Source organism: Rhinopithecus roxellana, chromosome 10 (genome assembly GCF_007565055.1).
Source record: "Rhinopithecus roxellana isolate Shanxi Qingling chromosome 10, ASM756505v1, whole genome shotgun sequence".
In the NCBI taxonomy this organism is placed as follows: Eukaryota; Metazoa; Chordata; class Mammalia; order Primates; family Cercopithecidae; genus Rhinopithecus; species Rhinopithecus roxellana.
In genome coordinates, this window is record NC_044558.1 from 4,741,249 (window position 1) to 4,754,475 (window position 13,227).

At 35.7% G+C, this 13,227-nt stretch overlaps 1 protein-coding gene across 2 annotated transcripts in view; it reads left to right on the plus strand.

Moving 5' to 3' along the window:
* C10H12orf4 (chromosome 10 C12orf4 homolog) overlaps nt 1–13,227 on the plus strand; it is a 44,534-nt gene that overhangs the window by 11,906 nt on the left and 19,401 nt on the right. Inside the window, exons 5-9 of one of the 2 annotated variants that reach the window (XM_010359150.2) lie at nt 1,200–1,299; nt 1,407–1,528; nt 7,371–7,477; nt 7,993–8,190; nt 9,082–9,210. In XM_010359150.2, the coding sequence (XP_010357452.1) occupies nt 1,200–1,299; nt 1,407–1,528; nt 7,371–7,477; nt 7,993–8,190; nt 9,082–9,210 (656 nt within the window). Of the gene's footprint in view, nt 1–1,199; nt 1,300–1,406; nt 1,529–7,370; nt 7,478–7,919; nt 8,191–9,081; nt 9,211–13,227 lie in introns of those variants that run through there. The other variant, XM_030939280.1, reaches the window with a different exon arrangement.

The following is a 13,227-nucleotide window of genomic DNA, read 5'->3' on the forward strand; positions in this document are numbered from 1 at the left end:
CAACCTCCGTCTCCTGAGTTCAAACAGTTCTCCTACCTCAGCCTCCCAAGTAGTTTGGATTACAGGCGCCCGCTACCATGCCCAGCTAATTTTTGCATTTTTAATAGAGATGGAGTTTCACCATGTTGGCCAGGCTGGTCTTGAACTCCTGACCTCAGGTAATCTGCCCACCTCGGCCTCCCAAAGTGCTGGGATTACAGGCGTGAACCATCATGCCCGGCCAGAAATTCACTCTTAAGAGCAATTTACTTGAATTAACTAGGATGATAAAATCCTTTTAGTTTATATCTGTTTTGTTCTTTCCCAGTTTGTTGGAAATTTGTTTTAGAACAAACTTTTTGCATACATTTGTATTAGAAGATAATCTTTAATTTCAATGTTTTAAGTGAACTTATTTATTAAAATGTAACATACATACAGAAAAGGCAACACACTGTGGGTGTACAGCTCAGGAAACTATGACAAATTAAGCATGACCACGTAACCACTACCCAGATAAATAAATAGAATATTTCCAGCATTACGGAGGCCTCTTTCATGCCCTTCTAGTCCTTTACCCTTTCCCTCATAATAACCATTATCTGTACTTCTAACACCACTGGTTAGTTTTTCCTGTAGGAAAAACCATTTTTTATTTTTTTGGATACACGTTATTTCTTTGGATAAATGCAGAAGGTGTGACTAACATCTTCAGACTGTATTTTACATCCCTCTGTAAATTTTATGGCTTAATAATAATTTGACTTAGGATCTAATTGTCTGCTTCTGGATATAATGTAAACTAACTTTCAGAGGTTGAAGTCACTTTAGTTCATCTACAAATAGAAAATCCATTTAAGCTGAAATTGCAGAGTCTCTTCTTTGAGGAAATTTGCAGGTGAAAAGAAGGTCCAGAGTTTTTAACATTAGCCGTGGTAATTGAAAGATAACTTAGATTTTGACTGCATTCATCTATGCAATAAATTTAGATGAAAATTTAGCTGCACAAATGATGTTGGTATTATATGACACTGTCATCATAATTTGGTAGTCCCTATTTCCAAGGATTCTGAGTACTTTCGAGTTCTAATTCTCATTCCTGGACACATTTCTACAAAATAAACTTTATTTTCACTTTATAAAGAGTGTTCGATGAATCTGAAGGATCATATACCTTGAAAGTTTGATGAATATCCCTGATTTGCTTATTTGTGTTTTAGACAAGGTATTGAAATGGAAAAAGTGATGCAGGAGTTGGGAAAATCACTGACAGATCAAGATGTAAATTCACTGGCTGCTCAGCATTTTGAATCCCAGCAAGTAAGTGAAATACAGTGACTTTTAGGTATGCAGTTGCATTTTCTTTTGTTGTTTTTTTGTTTTGTTTTGGTAAAAAAATTAACCAGTTGGTACACTGTTCCTTTTAGGACCTAGAAAATAAATGGTCAAATGAATTAAAACAATCAACTGCCATCCAAAAACAAGAGTATCAGGAATGGGTAATAAAACTTCACCAAGACCTAAAAAACCCCAACAACAGCTCCCTTAGGTATTTACTATGTATTGTTCTTATTTGTATAATGGTCCATTGTTAGTAATGGTTTATATTTACTGCAAACTTAAATCTTTTAGCTGTATGTATTTTTAATTTGCTAGTGAAAGTTCAAGATAATTTTGTGCTTCTTTTACCACCTTTTGCATTATAGGCTTTATGTGGATTATTTGGGGGGCAATGGTTATTGGTTAGTTTGAAATAGAACTTTAGTTTTATGTTCTAGATACATACACCTAAATACTTAAATACTATCTTTATTTCTTTAGTTTCCATTCCATGCAGTAAACATTGGTTGAATGCCAAACACTCTCTAAGCAGGAAAACAAAAACAAAAAAAAAACCTTCCTATATGGACCTTATATTCTCGAAAGACTGATCTATAAATAAATAATACTGTATAGAGTGGTATGTGCAGTAACAGAAGCATATAGAAGGTACAGAAATAGCATGGAGGATTTCTCATGAATTATAACTTGTGTGGCATCTCATGGCCTAAATAAATTGTGTTTCATATGTTCCCTTAGAGCTTGGCCATGCCTATGTTATTTCCTGGCTACATATCTGTATGTTTGAGAATTAATTTTTTTCAAATCCTAAAGTATATTCAGTTGGAAATATACTGAGTACAGTATAATAATCCTATTTCCAGCATATGTTAGTGTATGCTATAAGTATTGTTAAATAGCATTTTATTTGTATAATGTCAGTCTCATGTCTTTTTTTTTTTTTTTTTTTTTTTTTTTTTTTGTCGTATACCCAGTCCCTTGCCAAGTGTTTATCTCTTGACACTAGCACATAAGACATGCTCAGTTAAAATTTATGGGATGAATGGATGGACAGATGGATGGGTTATCGTTAACTCTTTACCTGACATTTGTAGCATCTCTTATCTAAATATTAGTTTTTCATTTGCCTTACCGTTTTCCCCAGACTGTTTGTTGCAGCCTGCTATGAACCATTCTACATCCCTTATTTTCCAACCAGCCTTTTAAAAATAACGGTAGAATAGGGAAAAAAATCAGAGTGCATCATACGTGAAGCTTTCTAAAGTGAATGTGTATATTGAGCCTAAATGTAAAATGTATACAGTATATTGTAGTCAGAAACATTGAAAGCCACTGACTTAAGGAAGCTGTGAAAGCCTTTTTGCTGTAAAAGTTATCCCTTCATGATCATGCTACTGCACTCCAGCCTGGGTAACAAGAATGAGAAACTGTCTCTTAAAAAAAAAAAGTTATCCCTTACTTTGCTGCTAGAGTTTCAGAAATTCAATCTTTACAATCAATTTCATTGCGTAAACATTGGCCTGTAGGTGCGGCTGGTTTTAAAAATCAGGTAGTCCTAGGAAATAATGTTTTTATTGTGACTATGTTACTTTGCTTTTCTTTTTGATAGATGTTTCTTTGGGCAGGAGAGATCTGTTTTCAGCACAACTATGTGTGGAACCACTATATGAGATTGATAAAAGTGGTATTTTTAAATTTATTTTTGCTTTGTTTTTCTTTAAAGTCAGGTCAGTTGAGGAATAATACATAAAGTTAAAGTTCTTCTGTTTTAGGTGTACAGTTTGATGAATTTTGACAAACTGAGTCATAAAATCATCACCGCAATCAAGATACAGAATTTCCCTTTTTGTGTAGTTTTATTTCATTGTAGTTTGATTTTTCTAGAATGTCACATAAATGGAATCAAACCGTATGTAGCAATTTGTATCTTGTTGCTTTCACGTGGCATAATACTTTTGAGACTCATTTGAGTTGTTGTGTTTATCAGTGGTTCTTTTTATTACTCAGTAATACTCTCTCATCCATTTGTTTATCCATTTACTCAGTGATGGACATGTGGGGTATTTCCAGATTTTAGCAATTATAAAGCTGTTATAAACATTCGTGAACAGGTCTGGTATAAACATGTGTTTTGATTTCTCTTTCATAAATATGTAATCCCTCTCCCCTAGGAATGGGATTGCTTGGTCATATGGTAAGTGTACATTTAACTTCAGAAGAAACTGCCAGACTATTTTCCAAAGTGACTGTACAATTTTGCATTCCCACCACCAATATATGAGGGTTCCAAATGTTCCATCTCTTCATCAACACTCAATATTGCTGTTTAGACACTCTAGTACGTTTTGCAGTGATGTCTATAATTTTACTTTGCATTTCCCTGATGCCTAATTATGGTAACATTTTTTCATGTGCTGGAAAAATGTGTCTTCTTATTGAGTTGCGAGAGTTCTTTATATATTCTGGATACAAGTCCATCATCAAATAATGTGTTTTACAAATATATTCTCCCACTATGTGGCTTGTCTTTTCATTTTCTTAATTGTGTCTGTCAGAGAGTTAAGTTTTTCATTTTAGTTAAGTGTAGTTTATCAATTAAAGACTATTTCTTCAAAGTATTTTTAGGTTCACAGCAAAACTGAGAGGAAGGTACTAAGACTTACCTCCTGACCTACAAATGCATAGTCTTCCCCTTTGTCAGCATACCCCAGCAAGGTGGTACCTTTGTTGTGATCGAGAACATATATTGACATAATCATTCAAAGTCCGTAGTTTACATTAGGGCTCACTCTTGCCATTGTATATTCTGTCAGTTTAGACAAATGTATAGTGACATGTATCTGTCATTATAGTACCATACAGAGTAGTTTTGTTACTCAAAAATCCTCTGTGCTTGGTCAATTTATCTATTTTTAAATGGTTTCTATCTTGTCTAAGATATCTTTGCCTAATGGAAGATCACAAAGATTTTATCCTATATTTTTCTTCTAGAAGTTTTATTGTTTTAGGTTTTATATACAGGTCATGATATGTATTGTTTCACACATATGTATATATATGACATATATCCACCAACTTATACATTTATGCATGTATGTTGGTCTATAGTTTGTTTGTTTCTTATAACATCTTAATTTGGTTTCGGTGTCAGGTTAATGGTGGCATTATAAAATGAGTTGATCTGTGGTCATTAGTCTGATACCATGTTTTGCTTTCTAGTATTTCCCTTTGTTTCTGCTCTTTGCTAAAATTGCTTGTGTGTTGTCTACCTTTCCACTAGATCTTTTAACATGTTGGTTATAGTTTTTTGAAAGTCCCTTTCTTTTAGTCCCAATATCTGGATCCTTTCTAAATCTGTTTCTGTTGATTGCTTTATCTCTTGACAGTGGGTTGGGTTTTTTTCTTGCTTTTCTGGGTGTCTCTTCTTCTTTTTTCTTCTCCCCGCCACCCACCCACCCAGCCACCCACCAAGACAGAGTCTTTCTCTCTGTCTCCCAGGCTGGAGTACAGTGCCGCGATCTTGGCTCACTGCAACCTCCACCTCCTGCATTCAAGCGATTCTCCTGCCTCAGCTTCCCAAGTAGCTGGGATTACAGGCATATGCCACCACACCTGGCTAATTTTTGTATTTTTGGTAGAGATGGTGTTTCACCGTGTTGGCCAGGCTGGTCTTGAACTCCTGACCTCGTGATCTGCCCACCTCAGCCTCCCAAAGTGCTGGGATTACAGGCATGAGCCATCGTGCCCAGCCTATTTTTCTTCTTTTCTTTTTTTTAACTGAATGCTGGATATTGTGGGTATTAGAAGAGACTGAGGTTAATAGTATTTATGTCCAGAAATGAACCGTATTAATGTGAAGGTTGTTCACATCTTATTAGCAGTTGAGGTAAGTTTGGTTTCTTTTTTTTCCCCTTAGCATTAGACTTTATTTATTAGCTTATTCACTGGAATGATGCTTGGATAAATCTGAAAATACTTGGCAAGTTTGTTAGAGATCTTGCTTTCATGTAATTTTTTGACTTTCTGGCTTTCTTTTTAAAAATTTTTAAATTCTTTTATTTCAATAGGTTTTTGGGGAACAGGTGGTGTTTGGTTACACAAGTAAGTTCTTTAGTGGTGATTTCTGAGATTTTGGTGCACCCATCACCCAAGCAGTGTACACTGTACCCAATGTGTAGTCTTTTACCCCGCTTTTATCCCAGTTTGGTTTCGTGTCTGTCAGGACCTTCAATGTACCACAGGCTTCATTTTCTACTGGTGCTACTTTGTGCTTAGAATGGCACTTGGGGGTCCAGGAGGATTTTTCTCTGTCTCTCTGCTCCATCCCTTGCTTTCAGCAGTCTTTGCATGCCAGAGCTGCAGAGTGGAGTTGGTCTCCAACCTTTTGCTCTGCCTCCCAGCAGTAGATTTGTTACTTGAATCTAGGCTCATAGTTGGGGGTCAGGAAGGTCACTTTGTTCAACTCTTCTCCTTCTTTGTTGTCTTTGTCAGCTCCTAGTTTGGTCAAGCCTCATGTATCTTGATTCTCAGCATTTCTGCCTGTGCCCTTGAGAAGGCTCTCTTGTCTCCTGCCTTCGGTCTTTTCTGGAAATACCTGATGGAGGCCAATGGAAAAGAGTTTGCAAGTTCCGGTGTCTGTGGCTCCAACCTATTCTAACTTGATATGCTAGCCCACTTGGCCTTCAAGAATCTGTTAAATTTTAGCTGCTTTCTTTTTACCCGCTTGTATGACAGCATCCCATTTCAGCTATGCTCTAACAAAGATGAAACTCCTTATATGTCCTGTCCGTCCTTGGAGGGATATGTCACGGTGTGGAATTCAGTTTACAAGGTTGCCTTATTATCACTTATCTGATGGAGTCCAGAAAGGTGTGATTTTGTAGATCAGCAGTCCTCAGCCTTTTGAGCACCAGGGACCAGTTTCACGGAAGACAGTTTTTAAAGGAGAGGCGGGGAGGGTTTGGGGATGAAACTGTTCCACGAGGAGTACACAACCTAGATTGCCTGCATGTGCAGTTCACAATACAGTTCACGATCCTATGAGAACCTAATGCTGCCGCTGATCGGATGGGAGGTGGAGCTCAGGTGGTCATGCTCACTCACCTGCTGCTTACTTCCTGCTGAGCGGCCCGGTTCCTAACAGGCCAGTACGGGGGGATTGGGGTCCCCTGTTGTAGATTAAATGGCAAGGTTTAAATTTACCATATTTACTAATGAAGTCAGTCATTGAGTCTAATGGGGCTATTGGGATTAGCCCCCAAAATTTAGGGAAATGGATGACTCGTACAGACTTGTATCATCTTCAGCATACCACTGTTTGAATTCCACAATGATGTAGTTATTGCTCTCTTGTGGAGGTCTTTTCAGGAACTGTAAAGAGGAGAGCAAAGAGAAAGGCAGTTTAGTAGGAGGAGAATGTTGGAGGTAAAAAACAAAACAAACGGGAGGCTGAGGCAGGAGAACGGTGTGAACCCAGGAGGCGGAGCTTGCAGTGAGCCGAGATTGGGCCACTGCGCTCCAGCCTGGGTGACAGAGCGAGACTCCGTCTCAAAAAAAAAAAAAAAACAAGAAATGGTAAAAATAAAGCATATGTATACATCAAAATGAACTTCATCTTTTTTATTATCTATTTTATTTGACTTTAAATTTTCATTGCTATCACTTCGTCTGTTTTCTAATTTTGCCTAGAGCTAGCCCTGGTATAGGATGTATTATATATTTTAAAATATTATGTGATTTTAAAGTAATAAGTTAATTGCTTCATTTAATCATTCTCTTAGGCTGCTAAAAATGTTAAATGGTAGTATATTAATTGACATAATGATTGAAAATAATAATCTGCTTTATTTATTGTGAGGAAATGAAAGAACAAGTGGGAATTTTAGAACCTATTGGTGCTTATGGTCTTACTTGTCACCATGGATTAAGGATGACTTTAGGAAGAAAGTAACAAGACTTTCAGCTGTTCAGTTTTCTCTCATTATAAAGGTTTCCTTTAAGAAAAGTTTTTGACAAACATAAAAGTATATCAATAATTTTATTACTTCTAGTGAGGAAATTAAAGTTCAGCCAAGTCAGTTCAGAGAATCTGTAGAAGCAATTGGAAGGATTTATGAGGAACAGAGAAAGTTAGAAGAAAGTTTTACCATTCACTTAGGTAAGTGTGTTAACTTTTTCCATTATAATTTATTGTAACTTCTGAAACTTTTTTTTAATTATTAGTTTTTTAAAATAATAGAGACAAGATCTCACCATGTTGTCCAGGCTGGTCTTGAACTCCTGGGCTCAAGCAATCCACCCACCTTGGCCTCCCAAAGTGCTAGGATTACAGGCATGAGCCACCGTGCCTGGCCGCTGAAACTTTTTTTATATGCTGTAAGAGAAAAATCCCTAACATATGAGTAGTGTGTACCTATGTTATTTTTAATTCCAAATTATGTTTTGCTTTAAGGAAGACTATATTTTGTTGGCTTTAAGTTTCGTATATTTATATAATGTTTTTTCAGATAGATTAAATTGAAATAGTCATTAAAATGGAAAGTTGCAAGGCCCATTTTTAATTATTTTGTAGTACAGATTTATCTGGATTCTTGCCATAGAGATTCGCATCCTGTTATACTGGACTTTTTGCAGCTGCTTAAGTATCTTTCCTGGACTATTGCCTACCCCCAGGAGCCCAGTTAAAGACCATGCATAATTTGAGATTGCTGAGAGCAGATATGCTGGACTTCTGTAAGCATAAAAGAAATCATCGAAGTGGTGTGAAACTTCATCGGCTCCAAACAGCTCTGTCACTTTATTCTACATCTCTCTGTGGCCTGGTTTTACTAGTAGATAATCGAATTAATTCATATAGTGGTATTAAAAGAGGTAAGTTAACATCACACACATGTATTTTGTTAAATCTCACCCTATAACACTATTCTTACAAAGAAAGGAATTATGGGGAAACTGAAAAAACATTTTAATCACCTTGGCATTCAAGTAGACCAAACCAACACACCCAGCCATAGTTATTTTATTTCAAACTGTAGCACTGATAGAGTGCTTCATGATGTTTGTTTTTCTTTGCTATTATATTATAAATAATGTTTTTAAAGAATTCTCATTACAAGGTAAAACAAAAAGAGCAGTCACGTGTTTTCAGTGTAGAAGCAAATCCTGGCTTGGTGATTTTTAGCTCATCCATTTGTCTATCTGTGTATGTGTGTGTGTGTGGTGTGTGTGTGTGTGTGTGTGTGTGTATATATATATATATATTTTTTTTTTTTTAAATAATCTACCTCTTAAATTTGCTAGGTAAAATTCTACCTTCCCTCTTAGTACAACTCACTTTTTATGATTATTTCTAGATTTGTAAATATATAAAATGTAAAATATATAAAATACATGAAATGTATACCTGTTTTTTGAAAGAAGCTTAAATAGAATTTATTTCCCCTCATAAATATAAGAACTTTCTTGTATTTTTATAGCACCTTTTGGGGTGGATTATGATCAAAGTATTATTTAAAGAAGACCTGGAATTAACATTTCTTTGTCTCTTAATTGTATACTCTTTTGAGTGATTGAGAGGTTAAGTTTCTAATCAAAACAAAATTGCTGTGCCCTAACTTAAGGCATAATTATTTAAAGGACAAGTATAAGAAATCTTAAGAAAAATAAGTATTATTTTCTGTTTCTACTAAATCTCATTGTAAGTAAATACTAAATATTTGATAGTTTGCATTTAGAAGTTTGTAAATGTTTTGGGTCCTTTAGATTTTGCCACAGTTTGCCAAGAATGCACTGACTTCCATTTTCCCCGAATTGAAGAGCAATTAGAAGTTGTCCAACAGGTGGTACTTTATGCCAGAACCCAGCGCAGGAGTAAGTTGAAAGAATCACTTGGTGAGTAAAACTCACTTTTATTACATTCTGTCTGTAAACACTGTAATAGTATATGGATCATTATTAAGATCATATAGAAAATTATATTGCTGGAAGATAGAGGGAAATTAAAAACAAAATTTAAGATTATTTTAAGTTTTTTTTTTTTTCTATAAAAAGAACATCAAAATGTATTTTTGGTTTTTGGGGTTTTTTTTTTCCTTCAACTTTTATTTTAAGTTCCAGGGTACCTGTACAGGATGCACAGGTTTGTTACATAGGTAAACGTGTGCGTGGTGGCTTGCTGCACCTGTCAACCCGTCGCCTAGGTATTAAGCCCACTGTCTATTAGCTATTCTTCCTGATGTTCTTCCCTTCTCCCAGTAGGCCCCAGTGTGTATTGTTCCCCACCATGCGTCCATGTGTTCTGATCATTCAGCTCCCATTTATAAGTGAGAACACGTGGTGTTTGGTCTTCTGTTCCTGCATTAGTTTGCTGAGGATAGCAGTTTCCAGCTCCATCCATGTCCCTACAAAGGATATGATCTCATTCCCTTTTATACCTGCACAGTATTCCGTGGTGTATGTGTCCCACATTTTCTTTATCCAGTCTATCATTAACGGGCACTAGGGTTGATTCCATGTCTTTGCTATTGTGAATAGTGCTGTGAAGAACATGCGTGTGCATGTATCTTTATATAGAATGATTTCTATTCCTTTGTATATATATCCAGAACTTCAGAAGCTTGAACTCTGTGCCTAATTTTATTTTTTAAGGGAATGATTTTCTTCAGGGTTCTTAGTGAAAACTATTGTTAAATTTCAGTACTGTAGTTATACTTGAAGTAGACACTCAGTGGAAAGTTGGTGATCTTTGATCCAAGTTCTATATCTTTAAAATGGATGTAATTATTACTACAGAGGGGATTGGAAATGTAGACTAAAAGGTAGCACAAAATATACACTTTTTGTATGTTATATCTTTGACTGGCTTAAGTAGCATGAAGTCAGTTAAATGAATTATTTTTCGTTCTTTAAAAAAAAAAAAACTGTATCCTCAAATAACTGCTTTTTCTTTATTTATCCATAACATAACATTCTTCGTATTTAGGAAATTTACAGGAAAAATTTTTTAAATTTATTGAGATATATTTGACAATATTGTATATATTTGAGGTATACAATTTGATGACTCAGTGTGCACAGATATTGTAAAATAATTACTTCACATGGATTAGCATGTTTATTACCTCAGATAGTTACTACTTTTTGTGTCCATGGTGAGAACACTTAAGATCTGCCCTCTTAATGAATTTCAAGTATACACTAGAATATTGTTAAATATAATCACATTGTCATACATTAGATTTCCAGAACTTATCCATCCGTGTGGCTGAAACTTTGTACCCCTTGACAAAAATCTCCCCATTTCCCCCCACCCCAGCCCTGGTAACCACCTTCTACTCTTTACCAATGTGAGTTCAACTATTTTAGGTTCCATGTATAAGTGAGATGATATAATATTTGTTTTTCTGTGTCTGGCTTATTTCACTTAGCATCCTCCAGGATGCTTAGTGTCCTCCAGGTCCATCCATATGGTTGCAAATGGCAGGATTTTCTTTTTTGCGGCTGAATAATATTCCATGGTGTGTCTGTCTGTGTATGTGTGTACATTTAGGTGTGTTTTTAATATCTTGATTATTGCAACTAATGCCAAAATGGAGATAACTTTTTAAGATACTGATATCATTTCCTTTGGATATACACCCTAAAATGGAGTTGCTGGATCATAAGATAGTTCTGTTTTTAATTTTTTAAGAAACCTCCATCCTGGAAATGGTTTTTAAAGCTATTGAAAAGTTAATGGCATCTTTCTTCAGAAGCTTTTTATCTATACATAGGAAGAGGGTTAAGGAAGTCAGGTAAAAGAAAAATCTCTGGCTCAAATCCCAGAGTAATTTAGCTGTTTTTTAATTGAAAAATGAAAGTTTAAAGAGTGGTTTCTTTGTAAATTGAATTGGTACCATTGGTTTGTTTAGTTAGGACCTAAATATTAGGACCTAAATATTAGGGTAATAGTCATTTCAAATATGTGTTAAGTTGTATTTTTCTTTTATTTCATATATCACAGATATAAAATCACAAGCATCCTCTTGTCTGGCTTGAATGCATACACAATATTTTATTATTTCTTTTTTTTTTTTTGAGACAGAGTCTCACTCTGTCATCCAGGCTGGAGTGCAGTGGCGCGATCTCAGTCCCTGCAACCTCTGCCTCCTGGGCTCAAGCAATTCTCGTGCCTCAGCCTCCTGAGTAGCTGGGATTACAGACGTGTACACCATGCCTGGCTAATTTTTGTATTTTTAATAGAGATGGGGTTTTGCCATGTTGGCCAGGCTGGTCTCAAACTCCTGGCCTCATGTGATCCACCTGCCTTGGCCTCCCAAAATGCTGGGATTACAGGCGTGAGCCACCGCACCTGGCCAGTATTTTATTATTTCTTATAAAAAGCTGATGTTGGTGCCCAGGAAATAAAACATGGTAAGCTTTAAAATTGGGGCTGTCTTCTCCTTTAAATGTGCGTTTGGTACTTTTGAATGCTTTTTTCTTTCTTTCTTTTCTTTGTTTTCACCTGCTGTGTTTAAAAGAAACGGTTATAGTATTTCAGGTGCATATATTTTTGTTGCACAGTAGCAGAGAGATATATCTTTGCTTGGTATAAGGAAGACCTTTCTGAAGGGTCTTTGTTCCCCTCTCCCATGTTCCTCTCTCCCAGAAATTATAGAATTCTTTCCTTTCTCGTAGCTAGAATGTGGCTATCTAGTCATAACTTGACTAGGGTTCACTACAGTTTATCTATTCAATAAACTTGAAAAAAAATGGTTTATATGTTTTTAATCATTCTTTAAATAGGTCAGACATTCTGAAGATTCACAATTCAAACTATACAAAAGAGCATACAGTGAAAGTGTCCGTAACTCTGTTCCCAGCTATCCAGTTTCCCTCTTCAGAGGCAGCCAGTGCTATCACACATGTCCCTTGCAGACAGATGTTTATGTATGTATAAGCAAGTGTATGTGTGTACTTGTTTATTTTCCTCTTTTACATAAATGGCAGCTTTCTGCGTAACACTATTCTGTACTCTGCCTTTTTCACTGAGTAATTTATCTTGGAGATCATTTCGTATCAGTCCATAAAGACCATCCTCATGCTTTTATGCTGTTGCATAGTAGTCCATTGCAGGATATCCTGTTACTAAATCAGTCCCCTACTAATAGACATTTGATCTATTCCTTATTTTTTGTTATTATAAGTAGTGATGCCTAGTAATGGTAAATAACCTTGCATATGAATAAATGTTCATGTGTGTGAGCAGTAAGCATATCTACAGAAGAGATTCCTAAAGATAAATTCCCAGGTTAAAGTTTATAATTTTCATAGCATTGGCAATTACTCTCTGTAGTATTTCTACCAGTTTATATTCCCACTAAAGGCAGTTGAGGGTTTGCTGTGGCAATATGTGTTATATATAACAGAGCCAGCTGAGTATTAGAAAATCCCTATAGAAGTATATCCTCACAAAACCTTTCAGAATATCTTGGTATACCCTCTTATTCTTCTACCAATTGTTATTACTTTTATCAACCCTCGCCAAAAGAACTCATATCCATATTACATAAAAATAGCTTCCTTCTTCTCATACAAACTAGCAATGATGTGATCAGAAACATTTTCACATTATTCTTAGTAGTGACTAAAAGCGTGAAGATTGAGATCATGACAGGTGTGGAAGGAGGAGGAGGATTCTAAGTATATTTATGAGAGATAGAAAGTGTGCAGTCAATGACAGGAAGTTTTTAAACCACATATGGCTAAGGCAGTGCGTATATATCATTTTATTTTGTTCTTGTTCAAGCAACTACTTTGTGGTTTCAGTGAGTCAGTGATGCAAGTAGGTTTATAAAAGACTTTCTTAAAGAAAGCTGCATGTTATTACAGAAGAACTTTGTGAAAATACCTTCTCCATCTTTTTCTGTG